Source organism: Orbicella franksi, chromosome 13 (genome assembly GCF_964199315.1).
Source record: "Orbicella franksi chromosome 13, jaOrbFran1.1, whole genome shotgun sequence".
In the NCBI taxonomy this organism is placed as follows: domain Eukaryota; kingdom Metazoa; phylum Cnidaria; class Anthozoa; order Scleractinia; family Merulinidae; genus Orbicella; species Orbicella franksi.
Window position 1 is genome coordinate 1,047,500 of NC_138157.1, and position 23,285 is coordinate 1,070,784.

Genomic DNA, 23,285 nt, shown 5'->3' on the forward strand with positions numbered 1-23,285 from the left:
CGTGAGGCGGTCTCGGCTACTCTTTCAGTTCTAAAACAAAGTGGGGCTATATTTCGGCCTAAAAGCTCGACACCGAGCGTGCGCTCCTTTTACCTGTTTCAATTTCACTGAAAACTAAGGCCATCAGGAGTTAGTTTAGAGTCCCCGGGACTGGAAAATATCCCCCTAGTTCCGGCTAATCGAGCCAAAGTTGCTCAAAATAACGATGCGCGTAACGCGGTCTCGGCTACTCTTTCAGTTCTATAATAAAGTGGGGCTATATTTCGGCCTAAAAGCTCGACACCGAGCGTGCGCTCCTTTTACCTGTTTCAAATTCACTGAAAACTACGGCCATCAGGAGTTAGTTTAGAGTCCCTGGGACTGGAAAATATCCCTCAAGTTCCGGCAAATCGAGCCGAAGTTGGTCAAAATCACGATGCGCGCAAGGCGGTCTCGGCTACTCTTTCAGTCTTAAAGTGAGGTTGGGCTACATTTCGGCCCAGACGCTCGAAAGTGAGTGTTCAAAAGGTTTTGCTGTGTCCATTTCACTGCAAACCAAGGCCATCAGGAGTTAGTTAGCCCAACTTCATTTTAAGACTGAAAGAGTAGCCGAGACCTCCTTACGCGCATCGTGATTTTTAGCAACTTTGGCTCGATTTGCCGGAACTTGGGGAATATTTTCAAGTCCCTGGGACTTTAAACGAACTCCTGACGGCCTTAGTTTTCAGTGAAATGGGCTCAGGTAAAAGGAGCGCACGCTCGGTGTCGAGCTTCTAGGCCGAAATATAGCTCTACTTGAAGTTAAGACTGAAAGAGTGGCCGAGATTGCCTTACGCGCATCGCGATTTTGAGTAATTTAGCTCGATTTCCCGGAACTTAGGTTATATTTTCCAGTCCCAAGGACTCTAAGCTAACTCCTGATAGCCTTAGTTTTAAGGGAAATGGACTCAGGTAAAACGAGCGCACGCTCGGTGTCGAGCTTCTAGGCCGAAATATAGCCCCGCTTAATTTGAAAGAGTAGCCGAAAGAGTAGTATTTGAAAGACTGAAAGAGTAGCCGAGACCGCCTTACGCGCATCGTAATTTTGAGCAACTTTTGCTCGATTTGCCAAAACTTGGAGGATATTTTCCAGTGCCAGGGACTATAAACTAACTTCTGATGGCCTTAGTTTTCAGTGAAATAGACACAGGTAAAAGGAATGCTCGTTCGGTGTCGAGTTTCTTCGCGGAAATATAGCCCCACTTCATTTTAAGACTGAAAGAATAGACGAAACCGCCTTACGCGTATCGTGATTTTAAACAACTATCGCTCGATTTGCCGAAACTTGGGGATGTTTTCCAGTCCCGAGGACTCTAAACTATCTCCTGATGGCCTTAGTTTTCAGTGAAATGGACACAGGTGAAAGGAGCGCACGCTCGGTGTCGAGCTTCTAGGCCGAAATATAGCCCCTCTTCATTTTAAAACTAAAAGAGTAGACGAGACCGCCTGACGCGCATCGTGACTTTGAGCCACTATTGCTCGATTTGTCGGAACTTGGGGGATATTTTCCAGTCCCGAGGACTTTAAACTAACTCCTGATATCCTTTGTTTTCAGTGAAATGGACACAGGTAAAAGAAGTGCACGCTCGGTGTGCAGCTTCTACGCCGAAATATAGCCCCACTTTATTTTAAGACTCAAAGAGTAGCCGAGACCGCCTTACGCGCATGGTGATTTTGAGCCACTTTGCCTGCAATTGCCGGAACCTGGGGGATATTTTGCAGTCCCAGGGATTCTAAACTAACTAACTAACTAACTACTAACAGTGAAATGGACTCAGGTAGAAGGAGCGCACGCTCGGTGTCGAGCTTCTAGGCCGAAATATAGCTTTACTTCAATTTAAGACTGAAAGAGTGGCCGAGACCGACTTACGCGTATCGTGATTTTGAGTAATTTGGCTCGATTTCCCGGAGCTTAGGTTATATTTTCCAGTCCCAAGGACTCTAAACTAACTCCTGACGGCCTCAGTTTTCAGTGAAATGGACACAGGTAAAAGGACCGCACACTCGGTGTCTAGCCTCTAGGCCGAAATATAGCCCCACTTCATTTTAAGACTGAGAGAGTAGCCGACACCGCTTTACGGCCATCGTGATTTTGAGCACCTTTGGCTCGATTTGCCGAGACTTGGGGGATATTTTTCAGTCCCAGCGACTCTAAACTAACTCCTGATGAGCTAAGTTTTCAGTTAAAATGGACAAAGGTAAAAGGAGCGCTCGCTCGGTGTCGATCTTCTAGGCCGAAATATAGCCCCACTTCATTTTTAGACTGAAAGAGTAGCCAAGACCGCCTTGCGCGCAACGTGATTTTGAGCAATTTTGGCTCCATTTGCCGGACCTTTGGGATTTTAAGCAACTTTGGCTGGAGTTAACCGAACTTGGTTGATATTTTCCAGTCCCGGGGATTCTAAACTAACTTCTAATGGCATTAGTTTTTAGTGAAATGGATAGAGGTAAAAGAAACGTACGCTCGGTGTCGAACTTCTAGGCCGAGAGATAGCCCCACTTTATTTTAAGACTAAAAGAGTAGACGGAACCGACTTACGCGCATCGTCACTTTGAGCCACTATGGCTCAATTTGCCGAAACTTAGGGGATATTTTCCAGTCCCGGGGACTGTAAACTAACTCCTGATAGACTTAATTTTTAGTGAAAAGGACAGAGGTAAAACGAGCGCACGCTCGGTGTCGAGCTTCTAGGCCTAAATATAGCCCCACTTCATTTTAGGACTGAAAGAGTAGCCGAGACCGCCTTACGCGCATCGTGTTTTTGAGCAACTTTGGCTCGATTTGCAGGAACTTGGGGGTTATTTACGAGTCGCGGGGACTACAAACTAACTTCTGATGGCCTTAGTTTTCAGTGAAATGGACACAGGTAAAAGGAGCGCACGCTGGGTGTTAAGCTTCTAGGCCGAAATATAGCCCCACTTCATTTTAAGACTGAAAGAGTAGCCGAGACCGTCTTACGCGCATCGTAATTTTGAAAAACTTTGGCTCGATTTGCCGGAACTTGGGGAATATTTTGCAGTCCCGGGGACTCTAAACTAACTCCTGATGGCCTTGGTTTGCAGTAAAATGGACACAGCAAAACTTTTTGAACGCTCACTTTCGAGCTTCCCGGCCGAAATATAACCAAGGCCGTCAGGAGTTAGTTTAGAGTATCCGAGAGTGGAAAATATCCCCCAAGTTCCGGGAAATCGAGCCAAAGTCTGTCGAAATCACGATGCGCTTAAGGTGGTCTCGGCTACTTTTTCAGTGTTAAAATAAAGTGGGGCTATATTTTGGCCTAGAAGCTCAAAACCGAGCGTACGATCGTTTTACCTCTGTCCATTTCTCTGCAAACCAAGGTCGTCAGAAGTTAGTTTAGAGTCCCCGGCACTGGAAAATATCCCCAAAGTTCCAGGAAATCGAGCCAAAGTTGGTCAAAATTAGGATGCGAGTAAGGCGGTGTGGGCCAATTTTTGTATTCTTAAAATGAAGTGAGGCTATATTTCGGCCTAGAAGGTCGAAACAGAGCGTGCGATTGTTTTACCCTTGTCTATTTCTCTGCAAACCAAGGCCTTCAGGAGTTAGTTCAGAGTCCCCTGGACTGGAAAATATTCCGCCAGTTCCAGGAAATCGAGCCCAAGTTAGTCAAAATTACGATGCACGTATGGCGGTCTAGGCTACTCTTACAGTCTTAAAATAAAGTAGGGCTATATTTCAGCCTAGAAGCTCGAAACAGAGAGTGCGATCGTTTCACCTGTGTCCATTTCTCTGCAAACCAAGGCCCTCAGGAGTTAGTTCAGAGTCGCCGGGACTGGAAAATGCCCCCCAAATTCCGGGAAATCGAGCCAAAGTTGATCAAAATCACGATGCGCGTAAGGCGGTCCCGGCTACTCTTTCAGTCTTAAAATAAAATGGGGCTATATTTAAGCCTAGAAGCTCGAAACCGAGATTGCGATCGTTTTACCTGTCTCCATTTCTCTGCAAACCAAGGCGATCAGGAATTACTTTAGAGTCCTCATGACTGGAAAATATCCGCCAAGTTCCGGGAAATCGTTTAAAGTAGGTCAAAATCACGATGGGTGTAAGGCGATCTCGACTACTCTTTTAGTCTTAAAATGAAGCAGGGCTATATTTTGGTCTAGAAGCTCGAAACCGAGCGTGCCATCGTTTTACCTGTGTCCATTTCTCTGCAAACTAAGGCCGTCAGGAGTTAGTTTAGAGTCCTCGGGACTTGAAAATATCCCCCAAGTTCCGGGAAATCGAGCCAAAATTGGTCAAACTCACGATGCGCGCAAGGCGGTCTTGGCTACTCTTGTAGCCTTAAAATGAGGTGGGGCTATATTTCGGCCTAGAAGCTCGAAACTTAGCGTGCGATCGTTTTACCTGTGTCTATTTCTCTGCACACCAAGGCCATCAGGAGTTAGTTCAGAGTCCCCGGGACTGAAAAGTATCCCCCAAGTCCCGGGAAATCGAGCCAAAGTTTGTCAAATTCACCATGCGCGTAAGGCGGTCTCGGCTACTCTTTCAGTCTTAAAATGAAGTGGGGCTATATTTCGGCTTAGAAGCTTGAAACCGAGCGTGCGATTGTTTTACCTGTGTCCATTTCTCTGCAAACCAAGGCGATCAAAAGTTAGTTTGAAGTCGCCGGGACTGGAAAATATCCCCCAAATTCCGGGAAATCAAGCCAAAAATAGTAAAAATCACGATGCGCGTAAGACGGTCTCGGCTACTCTTCCAGTCTTAAATTAAAGTGGGGCTATCTTTCGGCCTAGAAGTTCGAAACCGAGCGTGTGTTCGTTTTACCTGTGTCCATTTCTCTGCAAACCAAGACCATCCGGAGTTAGTTTAGAGTCCCTGGGACTGGAAAATATCCCGCAAGTTCCTGGAAATCGACCCAGAGTTCATGAAAATCACCCTGCGCGTAAAGCGGTCTCGGCTACTTTTTCTAACTCTTAAAGTGAAGTGGGGCTATCTTTCGAAACCGAGCGTTCAAATATTTTTCCTCTCTCCATTTCACTTAAAACCAAGGCCATCCCGAGTTAGTATAGAGTCCTCGGGACTGCAAAATATCCCGCAAGTTTCTGGAAATCAACCCAAAGTTTCTGAAAAGCGCCCTCCGCGTAAGGCGGTCTACGCTACCTTTTTTCTTTCTTAAAGTGAAGTGGGGCTATATTTCGCCCTAGAAGCTTGAAACCGAGCGTTCAAATATTTTTCCTCTGTCCATTTCACTGAAAATCAAGGCCCTTACGAGTTACTTTAGAGTCCTCGGGACTGGAAAATATCCCGCAAGTTCCTGGAAATCCATCCAAAGTTGTTGAAAATCGCCCTGCGCGTAAGGCGGACTCGGCTACTTTTTCTCACTCTTAACGTGAAGTGGGGCTATATTTTGGCCTACAAGCTTAAAACCGAACGTTGAAATATTTCTCCTCTGTCCATTTCACTAAATACCAAAGCCATCAGGAGTTAGTTTAGAGTTTCCGGGACTGGGAAATATCCCCCCACTTCCGGGAAATCGACCCAAACTTGGTCAAAAGAACGACGCGCGTAAGGCGGTCTCGGCTACTCTTTAAGTGTTAATATGAGGTATGGGTATATTTCGGTTTAGAAGCTCGAAACCGAGCGTTCAATTATTTTTCCTCTGTCCATTTTACTTAAAACCAAGGCCATCACGAGTTAGTTTAGAGTACCTAGGACTGGAAAATTTCCACCAAGTTCCGGGAAATCCAGCCACAGTTGGTCAAAATTACGATGCGCGTATCGCGGTCTTGGCTACTCTTTCAGTCTTAAAATAGAATGGGGCTATATTTCGACCTAGAAGCTCGAAACCGAGCGTTCATTTATTTTTCCTTTCTCCATTTCACTGAAAACCAAGGCCTTCAGGAGTTAGTTTAAAGTCACTGGCACTGGAAAATAACCCCCAAGTTCCGGAAATCGAGCCAAAGTTGGTCAAAATGACGCTGCGCGTAAGGCGGTCCCGGCTACTCTTTCAGTAGGGCTGTATTCTGGCCTAGAAGGTCAAAACCGAGCGTTGAATTATTTTTCCTCTGTTCATTTCACTGCACTGTTCCCGGAAATCGAGCCAAAGTCGTTGAAATTCAGGCCGCGCGTAGCCCGGCCTCGGCATTTTCTAGTTACTAAGTGAATTAAACAGGGCCTATATTTTGGCCAGACTGCTGATAAGTAAGGGTTCAAAAATTTTTTTCTCTGTCCATATAACTGAAAACCAAAGTCTTCTCGAATTAGTTTAGAGTCTGTAGGGCTAGGAAATATCGCCCAATTTCTTGAAAATCGATCCAAAGTTGGTGAAAATCAGGCTTCGCGTAGCCCGGTCTCGGCGACTCTTTAGTCACTAAGTGAGTTAAACAGGGGCTATATTTCGGCCAGACTGCTGATGAGTAAGCGTTCAAAAATTTTTCCTCTGCCCATTTCACTGGAAACCAAAGTCTTCTCGAATTAGTTTAGAGTTCCTAGGGCTGGGAAATATCGCCCAAGTTCCTGGAAATCGGCCCAAAGTTGGTCAAAATCAAGCTGCGCGTAGCCCGGTCGCGGCGACTTTGTAGTCACTAAGTGAGTTATATAATATTTCTGCCAGACTGCTCATAACTAAGGGTTTAAAAAATTTTCCTCTGTCCATTTACCTAAAAACCAAAGTCATCTCGAAATAGTTTAGAGTCCCTAAGGCTGGGAAATATCGCCCAAGTTTCTTTAAATCGGTCCAAAGTTGATCTAAATCACGTTGCATGTAGCCCGGTCTCGGCGACTTTCTAGTCACTAAGTGAGTTAACATTTCGGCAAGACTGTTCATAAGTAGGCGATCAAAAATGTTTCCTCTGTTTATTTCACTGAAAACCAAAGCCTTCTGGAATTAGTGTAGAGTCCCTAGGGCTGGGAAATATCACCCAAGTTCCTGGAAATTGACCCAAAGCTGGTCAAAATCACGAACCGCGTAGCCTGGTCTCGGCGACTTTCTAGTCACTAAGTAAGCTAACGAGGGGCCATATTTCGGCCAGACGGTTCATAACCAAGCGTTCAAAAAAATTTTCCTCTGTTCCTTTTACTGAAAACTAAAGTCTTCTCGAATTAGTTCAGAGTCCCTAGGGCTGGGAAATATCGCCCAAGTTTCTGGAAATTGACCCAAAGTTGGTCAAAATTACACTGCGCAGAGCACGGTCTCGGCAACTTTCTAGTCACTAAGTGAGTTAAAAACGGGCTATATTTCGGCCGGACTGCTCATGACCAAGCGTTCAAAAATTTCTCCTCCGTCAATTTTACTAACAACTGAAGTCTTCTGGAATTAGTTCAGAGTTTCTGGGACTCGGATATGTCGCCCAAGTTCCTGGAAATCGACCCAAAATTGGTCAAAATCACGCTGCGCGTAACCCGGTCTCAGCGACTTTCTAGTAAGTGAATTAAAGAGGGGCTACTATTTGGGCCAGACTGCTCATAATCAAGTGTTCATAAATTTTACCTCTGTCCGTTTCACTGAAAACCAAAGTCTTCCCAAACTAGTTTAGAGTCCCTGGGACTCGCAAATATCGCCCAAGTTCCTGGAAATCGACCCAAAGTTGGTCAAAATCACGCAGTGCGTAGCCCGCTCTCCACGACTTTCTAGTCACTGAGTTAAAGAGGCGCTATATTTCGGCCAGACTGCTCATAACCAAGCGTTCAAAAAATTTTCCTTTGTCCATTTCACTGAAAACCAAAGTCTTTTCCTATTAGTTTACAGTCCTTGGGACTCCAAAATATCGCCCAAATTCTAGGCAATTAACGCAAAGTTGGTCAAAGTCACGCTGCAGGTAGCCCGGTCTCGACGACCTTCTAGTCACTTAGTGAGTTGAAAAGGGGCTATATTTCGGTCAGACTGCGTACAACCAAGCGTTCACAAATTTTTCCTCTGTCCATTTCACTGAAAACCAAAAGTCTTTTCGAATTAGATTAGAGTCCCTGAGACTCGGAAATATCGCCAAGTGTCTAAAACCTGAGCCAAAGTTGGTCAAAATCACGAACGTAGCCCGGTCTCGGCGACTTTCTAGTCACTAAGTGACTTAAAGAGGGTCTATATTTTGCCCAGACTGCTCATAACCAAGCGTTCAAACATTTTTCCTCTGTCCATCTCACTAAAAACCACAGTCTTACCGAATTAGTTGAGAGTCTCTGGGACTCAGAAATATCGCCCAAGTTCCTGCAAATCGACCCAAAGTTGGTCAAAATAACGTTGCGCGTAGTCCCGGCGGTCTCGGCGACTTTCTCGTCACCATTTAGACGGGCTATATTTCCGCCAGACTGCTTATAACCAAGCGTTCAAAATTTTTTCCTCTGTCTATCTCACTGAAAACCAAAGTCTTTTTTAATTACTTTAGAATCTCTGGGACTTTGAAATATCGCCCAAGGTTCTGAAAACTGAGCGAAACTTGGTCAAAATAACGAGCTTAACCCGGTCACAGCGACTTTCTAGTCAATAAGTGAGTTAAACAGGAGTTATATTTCGGCCAGACTGCTCATAACCAAGCGCTTAAAAATTTTCCCTCTCACCATTTTACTGAAAACCAAAGTCATCTAGAATTAGTTTGGAGTCCCTGGCACTCGGAAATATCGCCCACGTTCCTGAAAATTGACCCAAAGTTGGTCAAAATCACGCTGCGCGTAGCCCCGTCTCGGCGAATTTCTAGTTACGAAGTGAGTGAAAGATAGGCTTTATTACGGCCAGACTGCTCATAACCAAGCGTTAAAAAGTTTTTCCTCTGTCCATCTCACTGAAAATCAGAGTCTTCCCGAATTAGTTTAGAGTTCCTGGGACTCGGAAATATCGTCCAAGTTCCTGGAAATCGACCCAAAGGTGGTCAAAATAACGCTGCGCGTAGCCCGGTCTCGGCGACTTTCTTGTCACTATTTAAGCTAAAGAGGGGCTATATTTCGGCTAAACTACTTATAACCACGCATTCAAAAATTTTCCCTCTGTCCATTTCACTGAAATCCAAAGTCTTCTTGAATTAGTTTAGAGTCTCTGGGACTCGGAAATATCGCCCAGGTTCTTGGAAATCGACCGAAAGTTGGTCAAAATCACGTTGCGCGTAGCCCGGTCGCGGAGACTTTCTAGTCACTAGGTAAGTTAAAGAGGGGCTGTATTTCGGCCAGACTGCTCATAACCAAGCGTTCAAAAAATTTATCCTCTGTCCATTTCACTAAAAACCAAGGTCTTCTCGAATTAGTTTAGAGTCCCTGAGACTCAGAAATATCGCCCAAGTTCCTGGAAATCGACCCAAAATTGGTCAAAAAGACGTTGCGCGTACCCCGGTCTCGGCGACTTTCCAGTCACTAACTTTGAATGCTGAGTGTTAAAACTTTAGGTTGATTTTGTTTTTCAGTTAAATAGACAGAGGAAAACTTTTTGAATGCTTGTTATGAACAGTTTGGCCGAAATATAGCCCCTGTTTAACTCATTTGTTGAGCAGAAAGCCGCCGAGACGAGGTTAAGCGCATCGTGATTTTGACCAGCTTTGGGTTGACTTCTAAGATTTTGGGCGATATTTCGCAGTCCCAGACACTCTAAACTAATTCGAGAAGACTTTGGTTTTCAGTGAAATGGACAGAGGTACAATTTTTGAACGCTTGGTTATGAGCAGTCTGGTTAAAATATTGCCCCTGTTTCACTCACTTACTGAGCAGAAAGTCCCAGAGACCGGGCTAAGTGAAACGTGATTTTGACCAACTTTGGGTTGTTATCCAAGAACTTGGGCGACATTTCCCTGTCCCAGGGACTCTAAACTAATCGGTGAGGACCTTGGTTTTCAGTGCAAACGCCAGGAGAAAAATAATTGCACGCTCGGTTTCGAGCCGAGACCGGCTTACTCGCACCTTGATTTCGATCAATTTAAGCTTAATTTCTAAGAACTTGGGCGATATTTCCCAGTCCCAAAGACTCTACACTAACTCGTGATCACCTTGGGTTTCAGTGAAATCGCCAGGGGAAAAATACTTGCACGCTCGGTTTCGTGCTTTCTGGCCGAAATAAAGCCCCACTGAGAAAATAGCCGAGACCGGCTTACGCGCACCTTGATTTTGACCAACTTAGGCTTGATTTCCAAGAACTTGGACGATATTTCCAATTCCCAGGGACTCTAAACTAACCGGTGATGACCTTGGTTTTCAGTGCAATCGCAAGGGGAAAAATAATTGCACGCTCGGTTTCGAGCTTGCTGACCGAAATATAGCCCCACTGAATTTCAATACTGAAAAACTAGCCGAGACCGGCTTACGCGTACGATCAACTTAGGCTTGATTTCCAAGTGCTTGGACGATATTTCCCAGTCCCTGGAACTCTAAACTAACTTGTGTTACCTTGGTTTTCAGTGACATCGCCAGGTGAAAAATAATTGCACGCTCGGTTTGGAACCTGCTGGCCGAAATATAGCCCCAGTTAATTTTAACACTGAAAAAGTAGCCAAGACCAGCTTACGCGCAGCTTGATTTTGACCAACTTACGCTTGATTTCCAAGAACGAGGGCGATATTTCCCAGTCCTAGGGACTCTAAACTAACTCGTGATGGCCTTGGTTTTCAGTGAAATTGCCAGGGCAAAAATAATTGCACTCTCTGTTTCAAGTTTGCTGGCCGAAATATAGCCCTACTTTAACACTGAAAAAGTAGCTGAGACCAGCTTACGCGCAGCTTGCTTTTGACCAACTTAGGCTTGATTTTGAAGAACTTGGACGATATTTCCCATTTCCAGGGACTCTTAACTAACTCGTGATAACCTTGGTTTTCAATGAAATCGACAGGGGAAAAATAAATGAACGCTTGGTTTCGAGCTTCCTGGCTGAAATATAGCCCCTGTTGAACTCACTTGAGCTTATTGAAAAAGTCGCCGAGACCAGGCTATGCGTACCTTGATTTTCACCTGCTTATTGTCGATTTTCGGAAGAACTTGCAAGACATTGCCGAGTCCCAGGGACTCTAAACTAATTCGAGAAGACCTTGGTTTTAAGTTAATTAGACAGGGGAAAAATAATTGAACGCTCGGTTTGGCCGAAATATAGCCCATTATAAGCTGACGTAAACTGACTGAAAAAGTCGCCGAGATCGGGCTATGCGCACCTTGATTTTGACCTGCTCAGGGTGGATCTCCAAGAACTTTGGCGTCATTGCCGAGTCCAACGGACTCTAAATAACCTCGAGAATACCTTGGTTTTCAGTGAATTCGACAGGGGAAAAATAATTGAACGCTCCGTTTGGCCGAAATATAGCCCCTGTTAAACTCACTTAAACTGACTGAAAAAGTCGCCGAGACCGGGCTACGCGCACCTTGATTTTGACCTATATAGGATCGATTTCCGAGAACTAGGAAGATATTGCAGACTCCCAGGAACTCTAAACTAACTCGAGAAGATTTTGTTCTTCAGTGAAATCGACAGAGGAAAAATAGTTGGACGCTTGCTCATAAGGATGGTGGCCGAGATATAGCCCCTGTTAAACCCACTTAAACTGACTGAAAAAGTCGCCGAGACCGGCCTACGCGCACTTTGATTTCGAAGAACTTGGGACGATAACTCCCAGTCTTAGAGACTCTAAACTAACTCGAGAAGACCTTGTTTTTCAGTAAAACTGACACAGGAAAAATAATCGCAAGCTTCGTTATGTGCAATCTGGCAGAAATATAGCTGCTGTTAAACTTACTTAGTCACTGGAAAGTTGCACAGACCGGGCTACGCACACTTTGCTTTGACCCACTTAGACTCGATTTCCAAGAGTTTGGACGATATTTCCGACTCCCAAGGACCTTAAACTAGCTCGAGAAGACCTTGTCCTTCAGTGAAATCGACAGAGGAAAATAATTGAACGCTTGGTTCTGAGCATGCTCGCCGAAATAACGGCCCTTTTAAGCTCACTTAAGGGACCGTTCATTTTTTATGAGGGAGGGGGGGCTGTTGGGATTTGGGAAGCACCATTTAAAAATCACATGACCCCCCCTCAGCTTAACAATTTTTTCACATGGCCCCCCCTTATAGCGGTCATTTTTTGGGATGACCCCCCCCCCCCAAAAAAAAATGAACAAACAATATTTAGATTTCAACTTTTTTAATATTTCTCTGTTATCCCCCTACTTCAAGTTATTGTGCTCACTATGAAGACAATATTTACAATCCCTATACTACAGAGAGCTGTTGCTTGAAAAACAAATCAAAAGAAAGAGAAGTCAATTTCGGATCTCCTAGTTACGGCTCGCCCTAAGGGTGTGGCATTTGGCCTCTCATTGGCATCTTCCTCATCTGAATTGATGAATGCAAGAATGACGTCACTTGAGTCATCTTCTCCCCCAGAGTCAATGGCATCAATGTCATACTCATCATTGTCACTTTCATCCGTTTCACTGCTGTCAGCACTTGCCCTGTTGTCATTTTGTGTCAATGTCCTGGCATTTCTCAGTGTTGGTTGGCCAGCTCTGAGAGGACTCTTCTGAAAGCATGAATGTCTTACAATTGCCTTTACTTTCTCACTCTTGCTGCTTTTCAAATGCTGCTTCAGCCCGTGGTGGTTCAGGTACTTGTTTAGTTCTGGAACACGTAGCTTTTTAAGCTTGGTTAGATCTTCGCACAACTCAGTCCAAGGATAATCCTCATATGAAGAGTGCCAGTGAAAGTTGCATTCGAAAATAACAGTATTAAATACTTCTTTTCAGTAGCTACAAATGCTTTTTGTCGCCAAACGTTTTTTTAAAGCAGAAGGAAAGTTTTTAATATATAAATTTGTATCCTGCCTTCATGTTTATTCTATAGCAATTTTTTTGATAGTCAAACATGCCATTTTAAAGTTTTACTATAATATTTCACGTGACCCCCCCTTTTTCCCTTATTTTTTTGGGATGGCCCCCCCTCGAAAGCCATTTTTTTTCGCATGCCCCCCCCCCCCAAATCCCACCAGCCCCCCCTACCTTATAAAAAACGAACGGTCCCTAAACACCGGAAAGTAGCTGAGATTGAACTACGCGGACCTTGACTTTGACCTACTTAGGCTTGATTTCCAAGAACTTGGACGATATTTTCGAGTCCCAGGGACTGTAAACTAACTCGAGAAGACCTTGTTTGTCAGTGAAATCGACAGGGCAAAAACAATTGAACGCTTGGTTATGGGCATGCTGGCCGAAATATAGCCCCTGTTTCAAACTCACTTACTTGAGTGACTGGAAAGTCCCAGAGACCGGGCTAGGCACAGCTTGGTTTTGACCTACGTAGGCTTGATTTCCAAGAGCTTGAACGATATTTCCGAATCCCAGGGACTCTAAACTAACTAGAGCAGACCTTGATTTTTAGTGAAATCGACAGGGAACAAATAATTGAACGCTTGGTTATGAGCATGCTGGCGGAAATATAGCCCCTGTTAAACTTACTTAAGGTGGCTGAACACAGTTTTTGATACCTGTGTTTCATTCACTTTTTTCTCTAAAACCCTGGATCCCTCGGTCGTCAAAAATGGCAGCAAGCAAGTTAACAACACAAACTTTTGTTTTTTGATGGTTAAGCTGACGTATGTGCCGTTTCCATGGCAACACGAGCAAATATAACCAGGCCTTTAAAATCGGTTTTGTTTATTTGTAGAAAATCTAGTCAGTAGATTTTCTTTACAATTTGCATGCAGCAAGCTTGTAACGATTCTCACAAGTTAACACCATTTTGCTAATAATTTAACAAAGAGATCTTTAATTATCCCTTGTTGAAGGTTAACTGTAATATCTAGAATTTCCTTTGTTAAAGTACAATTATTTTCAATAATCCAGTTACTTATTTCCTAAAGTATTTTCGTGCCAAATTTCGTGAAATTTTAATGAGTGGTTCTCGAGAAATAGGCGTATTTCCGAGAGTGCAATTTTTCATTCCATCGCAATTTTGTGACTTACTACGCATGCGCTGCATTTAACTGGGTTCTTTCGGCAACAAAGAAAAAGCTGAGAATTGCTGGGTTCTTTGCATCGTTACCTTTTCTAACATATCTTCGTAATAAAATACTAAGACCATCAATACACTCCGTTCAGTTACAGAGAAAAATAGCACAGATAGTGCGGGTGTTGAGTAAATAAAATGATCGCTCTATTGACGGCATGTTTGTTTTTTCCAATCCTTGTACGCGGCTGAATTGCATCAGCAAAAGCACGCGCGAAAACTGTGTTCAGCCACCTTAAACGTAAACACTGGAAAGTAGCAGAGACCGGGCTACGCACACCATGATTTTAACCTACTTAGGCATGATTTCCAAGAGTTTGGACGATATATCAGAGTCCCAGGGACTCTAAACTCACTCGAGAAGACTTTGTCTCTTAGTGAGATCACGAGAGGGGTAAAAATAATCGAAAGCTTGGTTATATTAGCAGTCTGGCCGGAATATAGCCCCTGTTAAACTTACACAGACACTGAAAATAAGCAGCGACTGGGGTGCGCAAACTTTGATTTTGACTTACTTAGGGATGATTTCCAAGACCTTAGAAGATATTTTCGTGGTTCAGGGACTTTAAACTAACTCGAGAAGACATTGTCCTTTAGTAAAATCGACAAGGGAAAAATATTCCAAAGCTTGGTTATGTGCATGCTGGCCGAAATATAACCACTGTTAGAGAGAAATAGTTTGAAGTCTTTGGGTCTCGGAAATATCGTCCAAGCTTTTGGAAATCAAGCCTAAGTAGGTCAAAATCAAAGTTTGCAAGTCCCGGTCTCTTCTTCTTTTCAATGTCCGAGTAAGTCCAACAGGGGCTAAATTTCCGCCACCATGCACAGAAGAAAGCTTTCGATTATTTTTTGCTTTTTAATTTCTCTGAAAAGCGAGGTCGTTAGGAGTTAGTTTGAAGTCCCTGGTACTCGGAAACTTCATCCAAGCTCTTGGAAATTAAGCCTAAGTAGGTCAAAATGAAGGTTTGCGTCAGCCGGTCTCTGCTTCTTTCCACTGTTTAAGTAAGCTAATTTCGGCCACCATGGACATAAGCAAGCTTTGAATTATTTTTCGCATGTCGATCTCAGTAGAGGACAAGTTTTTTCCCAGTCATTTCAAAGTCCCTGGGCCTGGGAAAACCAAGGTCATCACCGGTTAGTTTAGAGTCCCTGGGAATTGGAAATATTGTCCAAGTTCTTGGAAATCAATATTAAGTTGGTCAAAATCAAAGTTTTAGCCGCCCGGTGTCTGCATTTTTTCCAGTGTCTATATGTCGGCCACTATGCACATAACCTAGCTTTTGATTATTTTTCCTTTTTTTTAATTCCACTGAAGCACAAGGTCTCGGCGAGTTACTTGGAAGTCACTGGGACTCGAAAATATTGTCCAAGCTCTTGGAAATCAAGCCTAAGTTGGTCAAACTCAAGATGTCCGCAGCGCGGTCTCTGGTTCTTTCCAGTGTCTTAGTTAGCTATATTTTTGCCATCATGCACATAACGAGGCTTTCGATTATTTTTTTGCTTGGCGATTTCACTAAAGACAAGGTGTTCGCGAAATAATTTGAGGTCTCTTGGTTTTGGAAATATCGTCCAAGCTCTTAGAGATTAACCCTAAGGTGGTTAAAATCAAGTTGTGCGTAGCCCTGTCTCTGTTTCTTTCCAGTGAGTAAACAAGTTTAACAGGGGCTGCATTAGCTTATATCATAATCCAGGCGAAAACTTAGCGGGCATGTTTTTTCGAAATCGCTGAGATCTCAAGGCCAAAAATGCTCCAGGAAGCCAAATTGCTTTAACCTTGGTCTAAACATGCAGCCCCAGTGGCATCTTGTCCTTTTGGGTCCCTGCCAGGTGTGTTTTGCCCTCAAGAATGGCCAAAAAGGTTCCAGGAAGCCAAGATAAGATAAGAAATAAAATACATAGAATACTAATATAGACGAATCGCAACCAAAATAAGTCATTAGAAAACTAGAAAAATTTCTCCTTATTTAAGTTAAATTTATTAATATAAAACTGATTCACTTTCTTACTAAACAATGATAGATAATTGATCAATTGACCTGATGGCTACAGGGAGGCCGTTCCATAAATCCACAATGCGATTAAAAAATGAGAATTTAAAGACGTCAGAGTGGTTCTAAAACGACCGAAGTATGGCTTCTGTATTTTTCAAATCGTACTTATATGATTCGAAGCTTACATACGATGGGACGTCAAATTCAGTGTGCCCTTTAGACATTTAAAAAAGAAACATAAATCTAAAACCTCTCTTCTAAACTCGAGAGCCAAAGACCTAATTTTTGTACTAATTCGTCAAACTCCGAATTGGCCTATAGTAATTTGTCCTAAAAATGGCCGCGCGAAATCCCGGTTTCTAGATTCCAGGATTTCGCGCGGCCATTTTTCCTTCCAGGTTTATTTACGGTCACGCTCGACAGACTAAGCGAAAAAGGGACTACTCGTAGTCTATCATTGTCATTGTCATTGTCATTGTCATTGTCATCGTTATCGTTATCATTATTGTAAATCTCCCGTTGGCTCCACTTAGATTTTCTAAATCACGGGAGGAAAAACCGACACAGACTCATTTTGAAATATAATGATTGCCTCCGATCGCTTTTCCTTTTATTAGCTTCTACTGGTCTCAAGGAAGACGAAAAAGATTTTTTTGTAGACAATGAGGAAAATTAATTCACATCCTGTTTGAATTTTAACAGAAAATCAATTGAGAGATGTGGTACAGAATCTGAAAAAAGTCCTGTGAGAGTTAAGATTGTAGCAATGTCAGTCAAGGCCACCCGCACATTCGTCACCTGTTCCAGCTGCCATTGGTCTCCACCTTTAAACCACAAGCTATGAACAACAATAGTCCATGAACGTGCCACTTCATCTGTTCTCGTTGTGAAAACAAAACAATTAAGCCGTAACCTGTTCACATTTGCAAGCCGCGCGTAGTTTTCAAAAACGCAAGAAAAGAATGGGTTTTGTTAAAATAGTACTACTCTTTTTAACGGTGGTAGTGATCTCTTTGGCTTCCCAAGATGGACAACACCACAGAAGATCGTATACCATAAATCCAGGAAAGGTAGGCGATAGATGAACACTAGAACAAAATATCTAAATGTTGTCTTTTTCCTTGCCCATTATATTTTCGTAGGTATTGCGTGATTTAATATACTTTATTTCACAGCCTCAACAACAGTGAAAAAATAAAGTTTATTAACTTTCGTTATCGTTTTTTTTTATGTTATTGAACGAAACGTTGCTGCCTTAAAATGGAACCTTTTTTCACTAGGAATACTGTTTTCATGTTTATCAACTCGAGTGGCGAAAAAGCTGTTTCTTTGTGAGGACTATCTGAATTGCAGGCTGAAACAGTGCTAGCTACTTAGCTGATCTCACCCCATCCGCTAAGCAGAAAGATATTTTACAGCTTGTACTACTTCTACTTATTTTCTCAAATTACCTGACGATATGCTCTCCTTTAAAGTCGAGGGCACAGGTTGCATGCTCTCTCTGATATCAATCATAGAAGTTTAAGGACACATACGGTTTATTCAGTATCAATCATAGACTGAGTGTAAGGACACTTTATACATACAGTTTATTCAATAGTAACAATTCAATTGGTGAGATCAAGATTCCATGTTTTTCTTCAGATTTTGTTTTGTCCTTCGGCTCGGGCTGGACCGCCGGGTCCTCCCGGGCCTCCGGGTCTCCCTGGAAGAGACGGAAGAGATGGGCGAGACTGTCCCCCTTGCAACTGTGGAGGGTCCGTACTGCCGCCAACATCACCTCCCGTTGAAAGCCCGTGTCCCGGGTCTCCGCCACCTTTGCCCCAAGGCCCAGCAACAGGAGGGTAAGTACAACCATTCTCGGACTCAGTTCCCCAGGATTTGTGTTACAGAGAGCGGTTACTAAGTTACTCCCTACCAGTGGTGAAAAGTTGATGACTTCAGTTTGAGTATATCCTGATCAACTAACGAATAAATCGATAACCCAGCAAATTTTCTTCTACACTGTCTTTTCAACTTCAACACAGACTCAGGTGGACCAGAGGTTATTCTCTTTTGCCCGTCTAACCTAATCTATATGTTTACTCCACCATTGAGAGGTTATCTGGTGATAATTACTTCGTCCATCAAAATTAAAATCAATTGCGTTCTTGGGCGTATAGCTCTTTCTACCAGATTTATCGGATAAATGAGTAGCTGGAAACTTTGCAAGAAGCATGGAATTATGCTAGAGGGTTGTCAAGAGTGTATCAATACATCTTAGCTAACTAACTTCATATTACAAAGCCAGGTAGTAAGCTAAGCAAACTAGGTGCAACTAGTCGGCTGGGTAACTGTGCTTTGTGTTATCCTTCCCGAACCGGACAAACAGCACGCTTTAACAACTTAAACAATTGTTTTACTTTATCTATTCCTGATGATGACTGGGTATTGTGCTGCTGTCATTGCAGAGAAGTCCCGCATGTTCACATTACAGGACAAGCACGTGACCTTGGGGATCACACGGAGTTAAGTGGCAGTGGGGACAGCAGCCAATAACTTATCGCGATTAGTTTAAAATACACTTTGACGAAAAAAGGCGTAATTGATAAGTTAGCGGAAGACCACGACTGGGCATTTAACAGTCAGTTATATCCACTGTAACGAACTACAAGGTCATTTTGCTGTTTGTCCGGAGCAAGGTCACAATTACCCAGCAACCCGGTAGATCGCGTTTTGGGAGATCACTTTCTTCAATATTAGCCCATGTTTTTAGACAAACAACTTCGTGAGCGGTGTAACTTTTGTCGGACAAACAACAAGCGGGCCATTTATTATTTGAACACTCTCGCTGATTTTGGTTTTGTTTGGTACTATCTGGTTGTAAAGTGTAACAAAGATTTTCGGTTCACTATTGATTATTTAGACAAGGATAAGAAACCTTTCCGTGCAGATTTGTCCAGGAATTAGTTCGCTAGCTAAAGAAATTGCTGGAAGAAAGGAAAATTCCTAGACTGTTTAAGTGTTTTTCCTGATAACTTTAAATCAGTTACGAACTTTTAACATTGTCATGATCATATAGGAGATCTACAACATAGACAAAACGTAAATACAGTAGGCTAAAATATTTTCGTTTTTGTCGTCTTACTAGTCTAACAAATCCCCTCGAGTTGAAATGAATCGTTGTATAGACCACGATGATTTTCTTGCCTAATAAAAGGTTCTTGTAAAAGCATTTGACTTTCATTGTGGTATCTTAAGTACGCTACACTCTACAGATCTAATATTATTTAGATTCACAGCAACCATAGATTTTCAGAGAAAAATCATTTTCACGAAAAGCCACAGGTAGTTTTGTTATACCGTCGTTTGTTACAAGTACAAATACACTTTCTAGTGTTAACCGTGAGACTGCTGTTTGTCTTTTTTTTTCTAGCAACAATATTAGCACGACGGGAATGTTCTTGCAGCTACATATATCTTGGTGAAACTAAACGAATTTGAATTTACTCTTCTCTCAAAGCATGAAGACTGAAAGTTACACAATTTAGGACCTGCTAGACATTTCAACAAGACCCTGGCCACACTTTTACTTAGAGTACTTCAGGATATCGGCAATATTGTTATTTCATTTTATTTTATTTTAAACTTTAACGACTCCTCGCAATTATTCTCCAGTGCTATTGACCCCAAAAAAGCCCTTCCTGACTATGCGAGTCCACAGTTACATGTACATTGTTATTCCGAAGCAAAATAACTTACATATCGTATAAATCAAGGAACGTGAATATTCCTACCATTTTTTTTATCATTCGTCCGTAAGAACACCAGAGAATCGAAAAATTCCGGCGTTCAGGGGACTCTGTTTTTAAATTAATAAAGATAAAGTAAATAAAATCTTATGACAAAGTCATTTGTTTTTAAGCCTCTTCGAAATAAGTTAGGAAGGTATAGTTTTTTATATATTATGTAGTATAATCTTTGCCTCTTGCCATTTCTTGCTGCGATCATTAGCCATTGAGCTTACCGCGCCACCCTGTTCCAAACCCAGTTTTCTATGACTAACTTACTGAAAGGTAACCAGGTAAAATGAAATTCACAATATCAACTTTTACTTGATGTTCACACTCAAGCTGATTCGGACGTAGCAATTCCAGAAAGTCGGGGATTTTCCAGATTGGTTTTGTAAGTCCTTCAATTCACTTCCAGCGCGGACGCGTGTAGAAACGTTTTTTGTGTAATTACCTTGCTCTCACAACGAGGAGGCAGCGTGGCCGAAAGGTTAGGACAACTTCTGCTCTGTTCACTATATAGCGGGAGATATTTCACGGGGTAACCGAGTTCCACTCCTCGGTGACGCTTGCAATTAGCCGACTGGTTTTACTCCTGTCAGCTAGGGTTCAATTTCTTGAGACTGTGTTTGAGCTTGGCACTCTTTTATGCAAATTCGCGTCAACTTAGCCTCTTCACAAACTGATTTTTATCATTAATTATGTAACCTTGATGATGGCTTAAATTCACCGAAACGTCGGTTTCTATGGCTTATATTTCTTGTCTCGTGTACTCCAAATCGTTTCTTATATTTAGTTTTTTATGCTAACTTTGATAGTTTATTTCTAGTATTCGTTTAATTTATTGCCACAACAGCTAATGGGCCATATTCGTATTCTCGGTGTTGGACTGGAACTAGCTTGCAATTGAGGCTCATGCGGGGGAATATCATTAAAAAGCGATTAGAGTCATTTGCATTTGAAAAGACTCTCCGCATTAGTCTCAGTTGCAAGCTAGTTCCAGTCCAATACCGAGAACACGAATATGGCCTATTGCCTAAAATTGTAGAAATATTGTTCTTTTGCTTAGGCCTACTGACGGTCTTGGTTCCGTTCAGAACCCAGCAAAATCCTGCGATGACGTCTTACATTCTGTTCCAGGCGCTCAGAGTGGTGTCTTTTGGCTCCAGGCTGCTCGCGGCAGACCTTATCAGGTACGTCGCGATGCACTCCTGAGTAGACTTTATACGAAGTATATTTTCATCTGGCATGATACGCATCTTGTCTACACTTAAAACTGTCCATCACGATAAAAAAGAGAAGTAATTAATGAACGATTATGTTATCATTTAGGTGCAACAGAGACTATTAAACCACCTTAATTTGGTAAAATTAAGGAAATCAAATTTGACATCTGTTATCTTGCAGACTCATTGTGAAATAATCAAATCGACATGCCAAGAACAGAACGAAGGCTGGACTCTAGTGGCACGCATCGCAGGCATGTCGGGAGATTTCTCGCCCACTAGTCCGCTTTGGGCCAACGAGGACGTAGTGAGTCCTTGGGATGCCGCTGACCTCACCAAAACATCATCCATGAAAAACCCAGGTTGGTTTTCTGTGGCAAATCAAGTTTTACGCGTGTGTTACAGCGGTCCTCGTAGTGACTGCGCAACCTTTACGCATAATCGTGGTCTGACGCTTACTCAGCTCTTTGGTACTCAGTTCGCAATCGAAGTGCAAGAGGAATACACTTTTGAGACTCTGATGAAAAAGCTTGGAAAACACTTGGACCTGGGGCATTTAAAAACAGTAAGAAATTCCATAATTACTTTAATTCCTAAACTGAATTTCTTTACGTACGCAATTTAAGTCTTATTTGTACGTAGCTGGAAACGCGCCAGTCTTTGGAAAATAAACCTTCTGCATTTAGAATTGAAAAATGATTTATTCTTACTGGATAAGAAAACAAAGGCAATTTGTATGAATTTGTTTTTCAGACGATAGCGAATTAATTTGTTTTCTTCTCTGAAGGAATGGTGCGGTCTTAACTTGGGAAATCTTTGTAACTTGGTGGCAAATCCCAACACGGAGCCTGGGACCCACATCTGTCGTATTGGTTGCATCGGTGACACCAGTCTACCTCGGTCACCTAATGGATGTAACCCGGATGACTACGCCTTAGGGATCGGTGTGTCTAGTTGTAACTCTCCGCAAGGCTGTCACAATCAGGTGTCTACCACAAGTAGTTTGCACTTCAGTATGTACTCACGCTATGGAGATTACCAACAGACGGCCTTTATCTACGTGAAATAATGGAGTTATTTGTTACATCTAGCGAAAAAGACACAATCCGGCGAGTTCAACGCTAACAACAACAACTAGCTTTATTTGCATGATCATAAATACATACAGTGTTGCAAAAGCTTTTGTAAACTAAAACTTAACTGAAACAGTAACGATTTTCATGAACATATTTAACAATTAGATTATCCGCTCTCGATTTCTATGAGGCGATAGTCAACAATCAACTATCGCAAATAATGGTTTCCAAATATTTTTCGACGCATTATTGAACTTTACGCTTTAACAAAATCGCACGTATTGAATCGTCCTTGGTAAATTTGCAGTTGTTTACGCGCGCGCACCGGTTTTTCAATAATTTCAAGTTTTTAAAGTCAAGAATCCGTTTATCTCCTTCTTTTAGTCTTCTCAGGAATTTAATTATCCATTTACATCCAAACTTTCTTCCAAAACTTCGAAAAAACTATAAAAACGTCGCATTTCGTGGACGACAGACAGCTACTGCATTCTAATTAACAATTAGACCCGTAGCCCGCAAGGGCTACGGGTCAATAGCCCATGAGGCGAAGCCGAATGGACTATTGACCCGTGGCCCTTGAGGGCGAAGGGTCTAATTGTTTTAGTATCATCCAACTAGTCGGACAGAAAAGGTACTAATAAAGTTAGCAAAAGCAAGTTGAAAAAATATTTATTTGGGAATAAAACGAAAGAAAGCGTCACGCTCGATGGCGCCAATTTCGCTACTCGATGACTATTACTAATAGTCCCCTAGTAGCGTAGCCAATCAAAATGCAGGAATTGCATTAGTCCACTAGTTGGGTGATACTAATGGCTGATAGTATACGAGTAGCTCAGCTAATCAGATTGCAGCATTTGCATTAATATGCAAGTAGAATTCTATTAAAATAGTGTTATGATATAGCAATCAAGTTACATTGGTTTGATTTCAAAGAAGAATATTGCATACATCAAATAAAGATGAAATGAATTTTGCTAGTTCAATATTAATGTATGATTTGCAGAGGTCATAAGTTCGTCGGTGGCTTGTAATGGAGATAATTGCTTATAATTTGGAACGATATTTTCTATTCTTATATAAAATCCATCTCTTAGAGTAGAGTATTCAATGCAATACATAAGAATGTGAGATTCATCTTCAATTTGATTAGATTCACAAATATGGAATTTTGATCATATCTACCAGTTTCAATCCTTAGTTTGTGATTGCCTATCCTAAATTTCACAAGTTCTTTTCTTTCGCTTAGCTTGCTTGTGTGGTCTAAACAAGGTGAGGGTGTATAACCTTTCTT

The 23,285-nt window shown here is 42.3% G+C and overlaps 1 protein-coding gene across 1 annotated transcript; it reads left to right on the top strand.

Moving 5' to 3' along the window:
- The first annotated feature begins 16,823 nt into the window (after positions 1-16,823).
- On the top strand, positions 16,824-22,162 carry LOC145465490 (uncharacterized). Its single transcript, XM_081449272.1, has 5 exons — positions 16,824-16,992; positions 17,567-17,766; positions 20,762-20,885; positions 21,100-21,483; positions 21,706-22,162. The coding sequence occupies exons 1-5, from the start codon at positions 16,885-16,887 to the stop codon at positions 21,985-21,987; spliced, it is 1,098 nt and encodes a 365-aa protein (XP_081305398.1). The 5' UTR covers positions 16,824-16,884; the 3' UTR covers positions 21,988-22,162.
- Positions 22,163-23,285: the final 1,123 nt, after the last annotated feature.

Coding starts and splice junctions, on each gene's coding strand:
- LOC145465490 (XM_081449272.1), top strand. CDS start 16,885: ATGGGTTTTGTTAAAATAGTACTACTCTTTTTAACGGTGGTAGTGATC. Junction 17,767..20,761: donor CAAGGCCCAGCAACAGGAGG/GTAAGTACAACC, acceptor TCTTTTGCTTAG/GCCTACTGACGGTCTTGGTT. Junction 21,484..21,705: donor ACCTGGGGCATTTAAAAACA/GTAAGAAATTCC, acceptor TCTTCTCTGAAG/GAATGGTGCGGTCTTAACTT.